Here is an 18,397-nt window from a genome sequence, read left to right as displayed (position 1 = left end):
ATAGTATTTTAAAATTATTTTTAAGTTTTTTGTAGTTTTTTTTGCTATTTTATTAATATATAAGCTACTAAAATTTAAAAATTACGGGGCTTAAGTCAAATACCCTGAGGTTTATGGTGCACTTTATACTAGGTAAAATGCCTCACTTTTTTAAAAGCTGATCAATATTTATTAATGGAAATCAACTAGAGCTATTCCTATAAGCATTTTGATCTTGATTTAAATGAAAAAAATACATAGTCGAATTAAATTAATCATCGAAAAAAAAAGGAATGAAATTAATCAAGTTGAAGTCATAAAAGACAATAATCAAGTCATGCCAATTGCATCCGTAAATACTTCTGTGATGACTCTAGATAAAGGTATAATTTAATTTGGACAAAGAAAATAAGAAGAAAGACAAAGTATGGTAATATGAGAGACAAGAGTAAACAGTAAGAAATTAGGAAAGACTAAATTATTCGTGCGAAATGCCTAAGAAATTAGGAAAGAGTAAAATATTTGTGCGAAATGCCTAAGAAATTAACAAAGTATAAAATAGAGAATAAGGGCATCAAATATTTTCTTTAGATTTAATGACTAGTTTAATTGTTGGGTCTTAACAAAATTAAAAGAGTTGTTGGGGTTGGAGGGAATAATGCCAAATAAGAACATTGAAAATGCAAGTATATTCAAGCAAATGCAAGTACTTATATTATTATGGAATATTGTAATTTATTTGACTTTTGCGATTATTTTGTTGAATTGGAAATATAAAATATTTATAATTATAGAAGGGAAATTAAATTGAAATATTACAAATCCTTGGAAGCTTTCACCACAATAGAAATTCGTGAGAAGTTCTTGTACAACCCCAAAATGAATACTAGGATAGGGAAAGGAAAAATTCACGGGTTGTGGCCACTCTTTGGGCTTTTTTCACTTATAGCACGTGTAAGAAACTATTTACATTCCGTAGTTCGAAAAAATATACTCCCTTCGTTCCAATTTATGTGAACCTGTTTGATTTGACACGGAGTTTAAGAAAAAAATAAGACTTTTGGAATTTGTGGTCCTAAACAAGTTAAAAAGGGGCTCAGAGTATTTGTTTGGTATAAAAGCTTCTCGTTAAGGGTAGAATTGTAAATTTAAGCTAAATTATTACCAAATTTAGAAATGTGTCATTCTTTTTAGAACGGACCAAAAAGAAAATAGGTTCACATAAAGTAGAACAGAGGGAGTATAAAATTTGTATAATTTTTGGATATAACATACATAATATATAAATGTACAAAAAATATACATTTTTCGGCGATTATTTTGAGAGCGGCTGTACAGTATCATTTTTTCTTCTTTTTTGTTTTTTATTTGGTGTCCGGTACCCGCATTAAGACCCGACTAAATCCAGATTGCACCGGGAAGTTCCATATTAGGGGGTAAAGTGCTCCATAACAAAGGCGACTCTATACCCAGAACTTGAATCTGAGACCTCTGATTAAAAATGAAAGAATACTTACCGCTCCATCACGACTCTTATTTGCACGGGATGTGGCCGTGAAAGGGAACAAAATAATTCTCTTTGGAGCAGCATATAAAACTTTTGAACTAAACACAAATTTATGCACACGTCTTAAATTTTTTGGGACATTAACTTTAGACTAGATTCAGAAATATGTATATGAATAATATTCTCAAAATTAGTTTACCTGGCCGCATTAGTTTAAGCTGAAAAGAGCAAGAAAAAGGGAAAAGATACAAACGAGGAGATTACAGACACATGATATAGAGGGGCAGAGCCAAGTTTATGGATTCTAAATTTACTTTGAAACTCATAGTTTGTTTAAATTACTGGTTCGTAATTAAATTTGTATATATATATATATATATATTTGATGAATTTTCCAGTACAAATACAATATTTAAGCAAAAGTGACTAGTTTTGGCCGAACCCGCACCTAATAGGCTAGCTCCGAACATATATCACGTATAATCACTGAACTGTATCTTATTTTTTGTCAACATCTCCTATATATATTTAAAAAAAATTAACCTTATATATACAATATAATCTCTCGGTGAAGGGGGTTCGGATAAATCCCCTTCCGCCCACCTAGCGCCGCCACTGCTCGGTCCCCAAGGCCGAATGCAAAGGCCTCAAATCAGAACCAAAACTTGATTCATTCAAACCAAAACCAACAGCAGCCCGGGTCTTAGCTGCAGCAATTCAAGGAAAAGCAGAACAATCTCCTCACAGAAGATATTCCGCCGCACTACAACATTATGCATATACAGCTACAAAGTGCATACATTTGTTCAAAGCAGTATATCATTTCACTCCATACCTAAATAATGATCAACACTTAATCAAAACATACTGAAGTACAATAAACTTATGGAGTACTTAAATTATATCACATTTACAACTTGATATGGAGATCTAACATATTCTCTAAGTAAACTTCTATCTTGATGGAAATCAACATATTCTCTAAGTAAACTCCTATCTTGAGCAGAGATGCTTTATCGCAGTTCATAGCACTATGGACATCGAACAATCTTAGTGGAAAAGATGACATACAAAGCCAACAGAACAATTAGAAAGCGATAAAACCTGGTGCAAGGGACTTCAATGTTTTATGAAACCGTCTACCCTAATATTATCCTTCCGCGATAGAAACTTCATGCAAATAGGCGGATTCACCCCTGCTAAAGCTAGTATCGAACTTGGCAAGGTCCAGATTCCATCACCACAAATTAGTCCAGATGCAACGGCAGGTCCAAATGCATCAGCCTTAACCTTGTCTATCTTTGTCCAGACGAACAAGATCAGGCTCCCGAGACACATATCAATAGCAAAGTAGGATCCAAGATAGAACGGTATAGCCATTGCCATTGGAAGAGGAATATACTTTGCCTTGTTCTTTCCTACAGCGTCCCTTAAGGCGTTGATGGCAATAGCTCCAAGGAAGAATACGTAACAAAGGGTGAGACAGTTTTTTGGTAGAGCCGAGAAACCTTCGACCCCTAAGATAGACATGTTACGATAGACGAGAGCATAAGGGGCAGGATATTCCGAACCTGGAACACCTAAGTCATGGAAAGCCTTGTAGAAGAGCCAAAATACACAAGGGGAGATAACGCAGCCCATTGCTGTTCCGATTATCTGGCTTATGAACATGGATCTAGGAGAAGCCAACGTCATGTAACCGGTTTTGAAGTCCTGTGTTAGGTCGGATGCAGTGGAGACTATGTTCATCATAACACCACAAGCAGCTAATCCTGCTAGAACTCCGCCATGAGCGGCCCCGGCCCATGCTCCAATTGTGAAAATGGCCAGCTTTCCATACGTGGATGCCAATGACCAGTCGGTGAGACCACAGCCATAAGCATTGCAGAAGGCTAGTATTGGTGCAAAAATATAAATTACCACGATGTAGTACCATTTAAGTTGATGGAAAATATGCGGAAGTGTTACAGTGGAGACGATGGCAATGCTAACGTAACCAGCTATTGCGACCCACGTAGGGATTTGATCCTTAAGGAAAAGCTCGGTTCGTATCTGATCATCATAAGATAAAGAAGGCTCTATAGGAGATCCACGGGCACCAACAGGAAGGACGGACCCTGCTCTTTTCTCACGGATTTGGAAATATATACCATATAACGTTCGTCCAAGTACTTTGCAAAAGTTGTATAGACCATCACCAAGGATCATGGCAATCGCTATGAAGACCTGCAATATACAAGAGCATTATGGAAACACGATAAGCCTCTTTTAATTTTTATAAAAGAATTAAAATTGTCGACTCATATTCATCGTTCTGCTCCAAAAGAGAAGGCGAAAAAGGGAGATTACCCTATAACCTTGTATGCCGTGAAGGCTGCTGTCGCTTTGATTAGCCGGGTACCAATGACCTTTTCTGTCTTGAATAAGAGGCCACATTATACCCCATGAAAGGATAGCTCCAACTAGCAAAGATATGTTGATCAGATAAGGACATATCATCCCAACACCAACATATGTTGCCGAGAAGTCAAAGTAAAACCTGGTCGAATGGAGAAATAAGGTCAAACGATTAAAATGATAAACAGGAAGAAAATAAGTTATCTCGTGTAGAAAAAGAACGAGTTGAGAGGTCCTACTGAGAGACAGATATCAAGAGCAAACAAATATTACCTGTTCTCGTAGGCTTTGAGGCCGAATGTGGGGAAATTCACAAAACCACAGCCATCTCCTGCTGTGAAAAACCATTGGAAGAAACCCCATAAGAAGCTGAAACTGAAAAACTTTCCCAAAGCTTTTACTTGTTTCCTGCAGTTAGCAATAAGGAAAACAAGAATTAGTACTGTCATTTATAAGAAACGACCGTCTAGTAAAATACGTATGAAACACTCACTTTGCTAGCTTAGCTCCTTGTGGTGTGTGGAAACTGTTGATCAGGTGAGCAGTTGCAGTTCCACTTGGATAAATTAGTTTGAAGTCTATGATCATAATCTGAAACATATAATACATTATCTCAATACTGCAATTTATATGAAAAAAGAAGAATAACTGCATCATCAGTTGTGAGCCATTCATTCCAAACTACTTATCGCACAGCTCCAAACTTTGAATCTTTTCTCTACCTCTCAAAAAAAGAACAGATGAAAGTCATGTCTTATGAAAAGGAAAAAGGTCAAAATTTGCCCTGTACTACCCCAAAATTTCCTCACTTTGTCCTCTATTACAATTTAAGTCCATTCATATCCTTGTCGTTAGCAAGATAAAAAGCATCCCAATGCACAAGGCATCCCGCATTACGCAGAGTTCGGAGATGGGCCACACCCAAAGGATGTGATGTAGACAGCCTACCTAATACAAGCATTAGTGGCTGCTTCCGCAACTTGAACTCGATCTATAAGGGCAACAACAACAACAACAACAACGACGACGACGACGACGACGACGACAACAACAACAACAACAACAACAACAACGACGACAACGGCAACAGTCCAGTGTAATCTCACTAGTGGAGTATGTGGAGGGTAGGATGTATGCAGATAGGAGTGGCAAACGGGCGGGTCGGATATGGTTCGGGTCGAAAACGGGTAATGAAAAACGGATCAATTATCCGACCCCACTCATATTTAATACGGATAAAAAACGGGTTAACCGGCGGATAATATGGGTTACCCATATTATCCATAACCTCTTGTATATGATCACTTTTGGTAGAATTCTTAGTCTCCCTAACTTGAGGAACCTCCAATTTGAGGCTTTACAAATGTAAAAGTTAGACCCACTGGTTATCCATGGTTATCTATTTTCTAAATGGATAATATGGTTCTTATCCATATTTGACCCGTTTTTAAAAAGTTCATTATCCAACCTATTTTTTAGTGGATAATATGGGTGGTTAACTGTTTTCTTTTAACCATTTTGCCACCCCTATATGGAGACCTCACCCCTACCTGGAGAAGGTAGAGATGCTGTTTCCGGAAGACCCTCGGCTCAGGCTGACCTATAGGCGCAAACTGTCTCGTATTATAGGGGCAAATTTGAACCTTTTTCCCATATAAAAGTTTGAACAAAGTATTGACTATAGATAGAAGTTTCATTGTGCTAGAAAATATGATAGTATAACATATGGATTAGAGATGTCCTGAGTCAAGAATGTACCTTACGAAGAGGAACCACAGAGAAAAGTCCAAGAAAGCTAACAACAAAAAGGAAACTAATCATCCATCCCAAAGAAGGGTTCTTGATATTATCTGCAGCATTATCTTCATTTGATTGTTTAGCAATAACTTCACTCATGCCAAAAAGATAGCTTCCAAAACCTCCTGCTCATCAAAGGTAATATGCAAATAAACCAAATATGAGCTATTGCATTCTGAGCTGCTTTTAGCACCTTAAAAAGAACTGGAAGAGAAGAGGTTAATTTCTCGTATGGTTTAATATGATGTGATACTATCCGTTTTAGGGCTTGCGCGCACTCCTCACACCATTAAGAGTATCCAATGGTGTGAGGTTGGGTGTAGCCCTTCCCGGAGCTAGCGTGAATGCATGATGCTTTATGGAGCGGACTGACTTTTTTTTTTACTTTCCATATAGGGCTTTGTTCACACATTCAACAAATTTATTGCTCATATTTCAAATCAGTGGGAGCAATCTTCTTTTCCATCTTATAGTTTGGACTTCTTAATTATTTTTTAAATTCATCAGCTAATAGGAAAATACTTGATTAAAATTCAAAAACTTGTAGAGATTATAGCCTAGGTTCCAATAACAAACAATTTAAGAAACATTACAGAAGGCATAAAATTGTCATATAATTCTTTAAGCAATTTTAGCAATTTCTCCAATTTTAGCAACCATTATTTCACTTGAAATACTCTTCAAAAAAATCTTGAAAATTTCAAAAGTATTTCAAGTATTGAAGTTCAGCGGTGGACATAGCACGACGACTTCTTTCGAGTTGGACTATAGATAATTAAATGATTTTAAATACGAGTTTCTTTGTGTGTTTTATATTAAACGTTCGACATGCTGTTATGCAGTAGTAGTGGACATATAACTTAAGATTAAGATCCTTAATCTGGATCTAGCCATGTCAGTAGTATGGACAAAAGGGTTATTTTTTGCCAATATTCTAAAGCAATAATAATTCTCCTATATATGCAGTTCTTCTGGATATACTATATATATCTCGGATATAGCATATCGGAAAGAACTTCTATCTCTATAAGGTATAGACTACCCTTATCAGACCTCACACTGTGGGAATATACTGGTTGTCTGCATATACACTACCCTCCCAAACTCCACACTGTGAGAATATACTGGACGTCTACGTATACATTATCCTCCCCACACATCACACTGTGAGAATATACTGGTGGTTTGCATATACAGTACCCTCCCCAAAACTCACACTGTAATAATATACTAGGCGTTTGTATATACATTATCTTTCCCGGATCCCATTGTATACAATATCACGCATATAATTGTGGAAAATGATGATCAACATTATTAGGTTGACCCACCACTTGCGGGGATGATAACAAAGATCTAAAATAATGTGTGTAGCAAATTTCCAGCTTGCGTAAATGGTAATCACACTAGTCCAACAAGTCAAGTAAATGACACTCCAGTTGTTGCAATGACTTTTAAATTAGTCAATAATTCACACTATTGACTAAACTCATTAATTATTATTTTTCAGAATCCAAGAATATACTAATTCATCAACCTAATTATTTTTTTAATATTATATACAGAAATTGATCGCAAAGTTTAAATCACAAGTCATCTTAGAAAGGGACGTACAAGTGCAAAGTGTAATAAGAGTAGTTTTAAATAAATTAAGATATATAGGTAAAAGTGTTTTACCTTTTTTGCTTAAAAGTGAATGTTATATTTCTATAATTTAAATTAAATTTTGATTCTAACATTTTCATTTCATTCTTAATGTCACTTACTAACTTGACATGCAAATTGAAAGGGTAAATCTTTTACTTGTTATACACATTTTATTTAATTTATGACCACAGGAATGAAAAGTACCTTTTACATATAATCTAAAAATTTATGTCCAATCAAATTAAAATTTAACAAAATTGATAAAATATTAAAGAAGAATAATGACAAGGGCTTTTACGGCTATTCTAGAAATTGACATTTAGCCTAACGAGATGAGACCACCTCCATAGAACCCCACACACCTTTAATTTTCACACCCGTAAAGGATAAAGTAAGTATTTGGATAATATTTGATAGAAATTTTAAGAAAATATTATTTGAAATTTAAAGTTGATTTTTTTTTTTTAAACAATTCATTTTCGGACATGACTTTCATATGAAAAAAACATTATTTTTAGTAGTAAAAAATTATTATTTTATTTAAAATATTTTTCACTTGAACAAGCTAAAATAACGTAAGTGAAATAATTACAGTTAGACCTTTCTATAACAATATATAACATCCATTGACTATAAAAGTCAAGTTTTTTATTGAAATAATTTTCATATTATGTTATAATATATGTTCTATAGAATAACACTTTGTTATAACAGTCAAAATAATTTCTATCAAATGAGGTTGTTATAAAGAGGTTTGGCTGTATGTATTTTACTTAAAAACTCTTTTTAGAATATTTTATATTTTGAATATTGAAATTTAATATTTACAAATACTGATGCCTAAATTCGGTGATTTTTATACACTGTGGAGTCCACAAAGCCAGCACAAAGCAAGAAGCCTAAAGAGAAATAAACAAATATCCCGTGGACCAAATAGTGACATAGTAGATTTCCAAAATTACAGCATGCATTAATGGCGATGTCACTTTGTTTCTTTCTCCATTTAATAGCAAAATGAGATAAACATATGCTTTGACAAAAAATACAAATCAAACTTTATTTCCAACCCCATCTTCATGGAAAGTGATTTCCACGTTAAGTAAAAACCTCTCATCAGCTAAACAAACTCTTTTGTGAAGTCAAACTTAAACTGATTTCTCTTTTAAATTTAATCTAATCACTTAAAAGATAATTAAAGGTAACCGTCAAAGTAAAATTAGTAACGTAAACAAAAGACAGATTATTTGCTACTATTAAAATTTTACTACACCCTTCACTCAAGTAAACAACGCTTATAGGAAGAAAAAAAATTACATCGATATATTATACTTTCTTGACTAGGTCCGACCAGGTTATAATAAGAAAATATTAAAAAAAATTAATACATGTCGGTGAATATAACTAAAAGTTTAACTATTTCTATACAGTAATAGAACAATAACGACCCAATAAAATTTTATTAGTGGGTTTTGGAGAGAATAATGTGTACGCAGACCTTATTTATGCTATACACTAATAATAGTAGTACTATTATTATATTAGTAAATTAAAAAGACAATTACAATTATAAGTAACTCGAAAAATAAGTTGGTTAAGCTACACTGACAATATTATTACACTATCAGTTAAATCTCGTAAAAGTTACGGGAACATCAATAACAACAAATTCAGTGTAATTTTATAAGTGGGGTTTAGAGAGACGAGTATGTACGCAGCCTTACCCTACCTTACGAAGGTAGAAAGGTTGTTTCTGATAGACCATCTGCTCAAAAAAGCAGAGTCTTATAAAAATTAATCATGTTTAACTTGCATAATTTTTTGAGTAGGATAAAGAGAGGATGAAATTAAACTAAAGAATTACTTACCACTAAAGGCTATGCCAGAAGTTGCAACAACACAAGTCTGAATAACTGTATTTTCTTGACGAGTAAATGGCTGTTTTAGCCAACCAGATTTCTCAAGAAACTTAGTCCAAGTTTTGACAAAGAAAAACCCCAAAAGACCAGCAGAAACATTAAGAGAAGGGATAATTCCAGTAGTGAGATTTAATTTCATAACAATGAAAGTGAATAGAATTCCCAATATAAAGCTCACAAAAAATGCTCTGAATGTTAATTGACTTTGCCATGTTGGAACTTCTTTTGACTCAAAAATTCTTTCTACAGATTGTGTAGATTCTTCTTCTTGTTCTAAATGGGATTCATTGGTTTTTTTGGTAAGAAAATCAACTTGAGAATTTGTATTATTTGTTGAGTATTCATTAGAAGGATATGGTTCTCTTCTATTGACACTATTATTGGATCTATCCATGGTTTTTGTGGTGTATACGAAAAGTATACTCTTTTCTTGGTGTTGTTTAATTTTGCTTTGTTTTCTTGAAATGAGGATTGGTATTTATTGAAGAAGAAAGAAATATGAATAATAATGCGTGCTACTAAGTGGGTCCGACTATATTGTATACAATAAGGTATTTTTCATGTCCAAATTAAAGGAAATGGTTGTCCTTATCAGGTTGTGGGTGGGTAGGAATTGGGTTTGGGGGGGGGGGGGTTGGCTCTGAATATGACTATCATATGGCATTACTATAATGTTTTTATATGAAATATTGAATTGAACGCTTTCTTGATAGAGATGTGGATGGTTTTGTTTTCATCGTTTCAGTTTACGACACTATTATTATTGGTGAGTTAAAGAAGTTTTTCTTTTATTACACTTTTTTAAATATTTAATTTATTCACTACTATGACTTATAATATTTTTTTAAGTATATAGTTTTTAAATGTATAAAATTATTTCGAAAAACTCGTAAACGGTATATCAAGTTCAAATTAAAATTACTCCTTTTGTCTCACTTTATGTGCACTTTATGTGATAGAGATACGGAATGCGAGGGTCAAATTGTTTAATTTACAAAATTATAATTCTAAGTTTTTTAAAATATATTACGTATTTGCAATTACATAAAAAAAATATAAGTCAGAAGAATTAACATTTTAAAATATTCACAACACATATGAAAAAATCACGTTCAAAGAAAAATTCTCTTTGACTTTCCAAATAATAACTACATGGATAGAGAGAATAAGTAGTTTTACTACTTACCTTGACGGGGTCAATGGGCAATCAACAAGGCTCATGGCCTAGGTTGGTGACCTCTATTGTACTTTAGAGAGGTGCTCGCCTAAGATCGATCCAAGTCATTGAGCTTACGTTATAATTTGTGACAGCAGAGACTTGCGTTCGCACAACCCTTACTAAAAAAAGTAGTTTCACCTCTTTAATATATCCCCGTCACATAAAATGAAACAGAGTGAATATAAATTGAAGTAAAGCATACACATTATTTAATTATAATTAAGCTAACAATCTATTGCATTCAGCGATTTAGCATAATTATTAGAGCCAATAATATCTATTACGTGAGCAATGATGGGGGAGTGAGGAAAAAGGTGAATCTCTTGAGATAGAGATTCTGAGGATTCTATGAAGAGTGAGAGTTGACAATTAAGCTGGCGGTGGTCCGCGTGAGTTAACCCAATGACCAAATTCGGCTCCAATTCAAAATTTAAGCTTTATGAATTTAATATTTAAAACTTTTATTATTAAATCTATTATACTTTAAAGTTATAAATTTATATTAACTATTCTTACGATTATAATAAACTTTATGCATAAATTTATAGTTATCGTCGAAAGTCTAGATTCAATTGAACCCGATATTCCTAAACTACGTCCGACCCTAAATTGGCTCCACAAGTTGGTTTTGGTTCAGAAGGCAACTTGCAATTAGTCATACTGTCAAAAAGACCAGATTCCAATCATGCTACCCCAAAATTGAACTTCGTACTTTTCAAGAAAGTTTATTCTCAGAAACAATTTTTTAATGTGAAGGATGATTCAATAACTAGGACGAAATATTCATTCTTTTTAACCCTATTCTCCAACAGTACTCCAACATTTTTATTTTGATTTTTATAATTATCAGATATCTGAAAACTAGATTGGGGAGCCTTGGCATAATTTGCTGTCATGTGACCATGAGGTTACGGGTTTCGAGCCGTGAAAATATCTCCTTACAAAAATATAAGGTAAGATTGTATATAATAAACCCTTATGGTCCGACCCTTTTTCAGATTCTGCGCATAATGAGAGCTTAGTGCATCAGCAGCCTTTTGGAATCTAGATTAATTCGGTTCTAGTCGCTTATGATCCATTAATGAAGGAGTATTTTTAATCGGAGATCAATTCTCTATTCTCATGTACGAATTCGAAAATTCTAATTTAAAGAACTCCAGCAAGAAATCTGAAAGAATCTCGTTTATCCTACTATGTCCTAGTACTACTCCAAGTTAACTGTCCCCGAAGGGTCAAAATTAATTGAGCGGTTCATTATGGTAGGGATATAGTAGATATGCCAAAGATCCAATATCATATTTGATGATTTGAACATATTTTTGTGAATGTAATTTGATATAAAAATATATAGCATTTGATATTCTTTTATCATAGTTATTTTTAATTGTTTGATTAACTTGATAAGGTCCTTGATTAAATTTTGAGACTTGACATTGTGATGGAGATCATGATAATGAGAGTGAAGTTTCTTATAATTTAATCTAAATTTTTTATTGATCATAGGATTATTAGTTTGGACATTAGTAATCCAGTTAGATCAATATTTATGTGATCGTCTTTATTGGATAAAGATTAGTTGATCTCATTAACTGAATCACATAGATAGATGATGCATATAGAGATATGATCATTGAACCGACTCATTGGATAATTCCTAATGGTTAGAATTACCATAAACTGTCAATAGGATATTATCTTGAAGAATGTGATGTAAGAATTTCCTTTGACCTGAGATCGTCTTAGTAATTGACAAGTTATTTATTGTGCTTTGATACCAGGCACATATAGCCCTAAGACGATAGTTGAAAGGATATAGGGTACGATTAAATACTTGTAGAATTAGTGATTGATCAAGATAGAATCTGTCAACTCTTGGTAATGAATTTAAGCTCCATGTTGTCATGAATTATAAACGACCAAATTAAGACCTTGGCCAGGACAATTGAATGAAAGAAGAAAAGAGTTTCTTAGGCCATTCAATGGTCAATTATATTTGACATGAACACATAGTTGGTCGCCTATTAGGATTTGACAATTGAACTTGATGACCCAAAAGGTCATCACTTATTTTTTTAAATAAATTCTGCGTTCCGAGGCTTTAAAACCCTCTTTTAGCATCACCTCGATTTGTGTGCGCAGTCCGGGCGCGTAGCCGGAAAGCTATTATGTGAAAATCTGTAAAAATGTTGAAATTTTGACTTAAAATGCATTTAAGTTGACTTAGGTCAACATTTTGGGTAAGCAGACCCGGACTCTTGATTTGATGGTCCCGGAGGGTCCGTGAAAAAATATGGGACTTGGGCGTATGCCCGGAATCGAATTCCGAGGTCCCAAGTCCGATAAATGAATTTTTAAAGAAAATTATTTTCTGAAAATTTCTATGAGTTTTGGAAATGAAATGCTTTCAGAATTTGATGGTATCGGGCCCGTATTCTGGTTTTGGAGCCCGGTACAAGTCTTATATGTGAAGTAAGATAAGTCTGTGAAATTTGGTAAGAAACAGATGTCATTTGACGTGATTCGGACCTTAAATGCAAAATTTGATGTTTTAAGAAGTTTTGAAATATGTCATTGATTTTGAGGTTTAATTCGTTGTTTGAGGGGTTATTTTGGTGATTTGATCGCACGGATAAGCTCATATGATGTTTTTGAGTTAGTGTACCTGTTTGGGTTGGAGCCCCGAAGGCTCGGGTGAGTTTCGTATTGGTTTCGGAAGGTTTTGAACTCATTAAAAGTTGCAGGTTGCTCAGTTTCTGATGTTCTGGTATGTCCTTCTTCGCGTTCGCGGGAGGACCCTTGCGAACGCAATGAGTTAGTCAGGCTGAAAGAGATTTCCTTCTACGCGAATGCGAGACCCAGGTCGCGAACGCGAAGCTTTGGGGGGTTTCCCTTCGCGAACGCGGGCCTGGTAACGCGAACGCGAAGGCTTATGGGCCTAGGCAGGGGGAGGGGCATTTTACCCTACGCGAACGCGTCTACACGAACGCGAACGCGAAGGCTCTAGGGGATGAAGCTTCGCGAACGTGAGCCTTGCATCATGAACGCGATGATTTATTTGGCTTGACCTATCGCGAACATGAGAGGCCTGTCGCGAACGCGATGAAGGCCTGTCCAGTGATTTTAAAACAAAACCAAAACGGGATTTAGCCAAACTTTCATAACTTCTTCTTCCAAACTCCAAATTGAGCGATTTTTGAAAGGGGATTTCACCACCAATTCATAGGAATGTAACCTTAGACTCATTTTCTTCAATTTCCATTAACACCCATTAGATTTTTGGCTTAAATAATATTCTTAAGAGTAGAAAATTAGGGATTTGGGTAGAGTTAGGGCTTTTTGTATAATTGTGATTTAACCTCATTTTGGGGTCAAATTTTGGAACTAATTATATATTCGGGCTCGTAGGTGAAAGGGTGATCGGGTTTTAGTCTGAACCTCGTGTTTTGACCAAGTGGGCCCGGGTCAATTTTTGACTTTTTGGAAAGAATGATGGGAAAGCTATAATTAAGCATTGGAATTGGATTTTTTAGCGTTTATTGATGTTATTAAGTCGATTATGTCTAGATACAATTGATTTGGAGCCGAATTCAAAAGAAAAAGCAGTGTTTGAAGCTTGAGTTGGCCGTGGAAGTTCGAGGTAAGTGTTTGGTCTAACCTTAGCTTAAGGGATTAGGAGTTGTGTCCTATTTGCTACTTGTTTCTTGTTGAGTACGATGTATAGGCATGGGGACGAGTATCTATATGTTGGTGTCGAGCATGATCGTGAGTCGTGAATTATAATTTATTGTGTTCTTAAATAATACTACAGATGCTTAAGTTGATGACTCTCTGTATTGAGCAAGGATCGTGATTATTCTTGTGAAAATTACTTATGACTGAGTATTGGTGTTAGCTGAGGTAGTTAGATATTGGAACAAGTTTGGTATAGTTGTTTCTCCCTTGCCGGGATGTTGTTACTTATACTGTCGATTCCCTTGCCGGGATAATGTAGTCCTTTATTGATCCCTTGCCGGGACTCTTGGTATGATTATTGTTGATTGTATATGTGGATCGGGTTGCACGTCGCGATAATGATATATTTGGATCGGGTTGCATGCTGCAACAATGAGATATTTGGATCGGGTTGCACGCCGCAACAATGACATATTTGGATCGGGTTGCACGCCGCAATAATATTATGTGTGGATCGGGTTGCACGCCGCAATAATGATATATTTGGATCAGGTTGCACGCCACAATAATATTATGTATGGATCGCATTGCACGCCGCAATAGTGTTGATATATATTGGGATCGGATTGTGCGCCGCAACAATTGCTGATACAAAGTGTTTATAGATTGGATACAAATTTCTTATTGTTTTGCTGTGAAATCTAAGTTGTTCTTGTACTGTTACCCTTGATTTGTTGTTTATATTGGTATACCCCGCAGCATGTACCCCCCTCATATATTTACTTGTGTATTTCTGTTTTATTTTCCGTTGTATATTATATAACTGCACAGGTTATTTGATAGTTTGGTCCTAGCATCGTCACTACTTCGTCGAGGTTAGTCTAGGCACTTACCAACACATGGGGTCGGATTGTGCTGATACTACACTCTGTACTATGTGCAGATCCCGGAGCAGCTCTTGAACAATAGCATTTGGGTGGCTGCCTTCAGTCCAGCTAGAGATCCCGAGGTAGTCTTGCAGGCATCCGCAGGCCCGCATTCTCTTCTATCTTATTATTTGCTCTGTTTTCACTTGTATCCGAAACAGACTGTACTTCCTTTTTCATATACTTGTATGTAGTACTCATATATAGTCCGTGATATTTTGATACCGGATTTTGGGTAGAGACGTATGTTGGCATTCTAGTACTGGCTTTGGTTATTTTATCAGTTTAAGTCTTCCTCTTGTTTTATTTATCATTAACATTCAATGTTGATTACCTGTTAATCTCAATTATTAAAAAAGGGTAAAATGAAAGGGTTAGTGATTCTTCATTTGCGTGGCTTGCCTAGCTTCTACGAGTAGGCACCATCACGACTCCTGAAGGTGGGAAATTCAGGTCATGACAAGTTGGTATCAGAGCTCTAGGTTACATAAGTCTCACAATTCACGGACAAGCTTAGTAGAGTCTGAGGGATCTATACGGGACATCTGTATTTATCCCCCAAAGGCTACAGAGTTAGGAAAAACTTCACATTTGTTCTTTCTTGTCGTGCGGTTTGGTTTCTCAATGCTAATTGAATTTCTACTTTGTTCTTTCGCAGAGGCGAGAACACGCGCTTCCTCATCCACCGATCAGCAGCCCGAGCCCCCAGCAGCAGCTCTAACAAGGGGTAGAGGGCGAGGCCTGTCACGCCCCAACCTCGGGAGGTGCAACCAGCGCTCACTCGAGCAATCCCAACTGAGCAGGCCTTATCAAACACTTCCTACCCAACTCGATACGAATAAGAAAACCATGCTTTCATTCATTTATTTAGACGAGGAAAGATAGTGCATTCTACAATGTTAGTTCATTTTTAAATCACAACATTAAACCGTCGATAAGTTCCAAAATTCCATACAAATACACTTTAGAAAGCGAGAATTAGAATTACATCATAGTTCGTAGACCCATCCAATGCCCGTACATAACCCACACATATGTCTATGGAGCCTCTAAGGATGTAAAAGACAAGTATGACAATGCCGACAATAAGGCCCCGGCTATACCTCAAAAGTAGAAGTCTACAACAAAAGATGTGCAATATAACCCCTTGAAGGATAAAGGGGCTCACCAAGACTTCGAGAAGAAGGTACTCCGCTACGCGCGATCGACACTATCTGCAATGGAGCCACCTATATTCATTTAAAAATTTAGCGCCGCCGGCAAAAGGGATGTTAGTACCATAGAATAGTACTAGTATGTATAACTAAACACCATCTAGATAGAAAGAATTTTCATACCAAACATAAAGAAATCACAAGTATAACTCAATAGCTTTAAACGATCACAACATTATCAATGTAGAAGAATCATGCAATTTTTCACATTATGTTTCCATAGCCTTTAGTTTGAGGCATTTCATGTTATTCATCCTTGTTCGCTATACCACCGCTATCTTGAGCGGAGTCCGATCTCGACCCGATCGGCTAGGTTGCCTCATTTGAGACATACACTTCAATCACAATCTCACTTCCCTTTTTATCCGGGGTTCAATATCAACATATTACCACCATGTGTGCGGCATGACGTCCGATCTCGGCCCGATGGGCTAGGCCTCCTTACCAAGGTGTTTCCCTTATCCATCAATCATGTCAATTCAATCTTTGTTTCACATATATCATTCCATAGGCACTTGGGGCCACAACTATCATGTCGTATATTTGCCACTAGGCCATATTTTACATCATTCCTAGTTCAATGTTAGATTTGTAATTTAGGATAATGAGTGCACACAAGAGCAATTAAAATTATAGACATAGAGGAGACTTTACATAGATGGCACAACATATACAGCTTCAATTTCAATTTAAGGTCAAAGCATTTCAATTCATGATTCATAGTCCTTGTCCCTTTTCAAGTTATCAAGAATAACATATTGATCATATTGAGACACACTTTCCACGCATATAAGGTTGCAACATTAGTTCAAGTGAAATAACAATCAATATAACAATTCAATTTTAATCTTACCGTATTCACACAACCACCGATAAAGCTCAATTTCTAAAAGATGGAGTTTTAGCCATACATACCTCAACCGAACTTTCCTTAATCCTATAACGTTCCGGAATGTTCGCACTTCAATATATTTAAGTAATATAGCACAATTTAACTCATAATCAAGAAAAGATCATAATCTAAGCTCTCTTGAGCATTTTATCGAGCATTTAGTGTTCATTAAGGCCTTATGGTTCTTTTATGCAAGATTACACTAGCCCATTACCCATGCCTCTTTATTTATAATTCCTCATACTCTTCAAGAACACATGCATGCAATGCAATCCCCCTTATCTCCATGAATTACCTCACTAATGACCCCTTGTAGCTATGTGTAAGAATAAGAGCTGAGGTGATGAAGTCTTACCTCTTGGGATGAAGATTTAGGTCCCTCACTTGATTATCTTCAGTGATTTAACAAGGATTCATGGAGTACTTTTGATGGGAAGCACTTTCCCTCTCTTAGACCCCCCATCTCTCTCACTTTAAAAGTGTCAGGAAATAGGCTCAAAATGAGCTATTGCACAGGATATAACGACAGGGGGTCGGGTTTAAAATTAATTGGAGCCCCGACTTAGATCTACGATCGCATTTGCGATCGCAAAGTTGACATGTGGCGCGCATAATGGACCACAAAAATGCTCCCCAAAACCTGAACACACTGACGAGGTATGCAGCAGAAATGCGGTCCGCATACCCATTCTGCTGTCACATAATGCACCGCAGAACTGCCCTTCACAAAATTCCAAGGGAAATACGCAATGACTTTGGGGCCCGCATATCGATTATGCGATCGCATAATTGGCCGCATAGTTGACCTCAAATTGGCCAACACACTACTTCACTATGCGGCAACTATGCGTTTTACACAGCTGTTATGCGACCGCATTTTCGACCCGCAGAACCACACTTTTCTAGAACACATTATTCCTTGACTTTTTAATGCATAGATCAGTTCAAAAGGGTCCGAACCCTAATTTACGCATCTCTAACACATATCCCTAATTTGCCACTACGAGCTTTCAGGTTTAGAGTAAAAATCTTTCACGGGCCTCACAAGGACAAGGACGTGCTAGAGGCCGAGGCAGGGGTAGAGCTCAACCCAGAGCAGCAACACCAACGGTAGAGCCTTAGGTTGATTTTGATAATGAGGTTCCGGCCCCAGCAGTTTCGGTGGGCCCAGTTCAGGTCCTAGAGGGGATTATTGCTACCCCGGTACTCCAGGATGCTCTGGTCCATCTAG

At 36.1% G+C, this 18,397-nt stretch overlaps 1 protein-coding gene and 1 non-coding gene across 2 annotated transcripts; one reads left to right on the top strand and one right to left on the bottom strand.

Annotated features, from left to right (window-relative positions):
* Positions 1-2,322: 2,322 nt before the first annotated feature.
* On the bottom strand, positions 2,323-9,702 carry LOC104244659 (probable metal-nicotianamine transporter YSL7). The gene is made up of 6 exons (XM_009800133.2): positions 9,193-9,702; positions 5,642-5,805; positions 4,377-4,474; positions 4,157-4,291; positions 3,836-4,025; positions 2,323-3,712 (listed from the first exon to the last, which is right to left on the bottom strand). Exons 1-6 carry the CDS (start codon positions 9,635-9,637, stop codon positions 2,606-2,608), a joined length of 2,139 nt encoding a protein of 712 aa, XP_009798435.1. The 5' UTR covers positions 9,638-9,702; the 3' UTR covers positions 2,323-2,605.
* Positions 9,703-10,421: 719 nt separating this feature from the next.
* On the top strand, positions 10,422-10,582 carry LOC138878866 (U1 spliceosomal RNA). The gene has a single exon (XR_011402638.1). It is a non-coding gene; the product is annotated as a U1 spliceosomal RNA (small nuclear RNA).
* The last annotated feature ends 7,815 nt before the right edge of the window (positions 10,583-18,397 follow it).

Source organism: Nicotiana sylvestris, chromosome 9, assembly GCF_000393655.2.
Source record: "Nicotiana sylvestris chromosome 9, ASM39365v2, whole genome shotgun sequence".
Lineage (NCBI taxonomy): Eukaryota > Viridiplantae > Streptophyta > Magnoliopsida > Solanales > Solanaceae > Nicotiana > Nicotiana sylvestris.
The sequence above is the reverse complement of the archived record's forward strand: the minus strand, read 5'-3'. Positions and strand labels throughout refer to the sequence as shown.

Bases quoted from the DNA above. Each gene is read 5' to 3' on its own strand.
- LOC104244659 (XM_009800133.2), bottom strand. From the start codon at position 9,637: ATGGATAGATCCAATAATAGTGTCAATAGAAGAGAACCATATCCTTCT. The intron at 5,806-9,192 runs GTAAGTAATTCT...TTTGATGAGCAG, and splicing joins TTCTGGCATAGCCTTTAGTG to GAGGTTTTGGAAGCTATCTT. The intron at 4,292-4,376 runs GTGAGTGTTTCA...TGCTAACTGCAG, and splicing joins CAAGGAGCTAAGCTAGCAAA to GAAACAAGTAAAAGCTTTGG.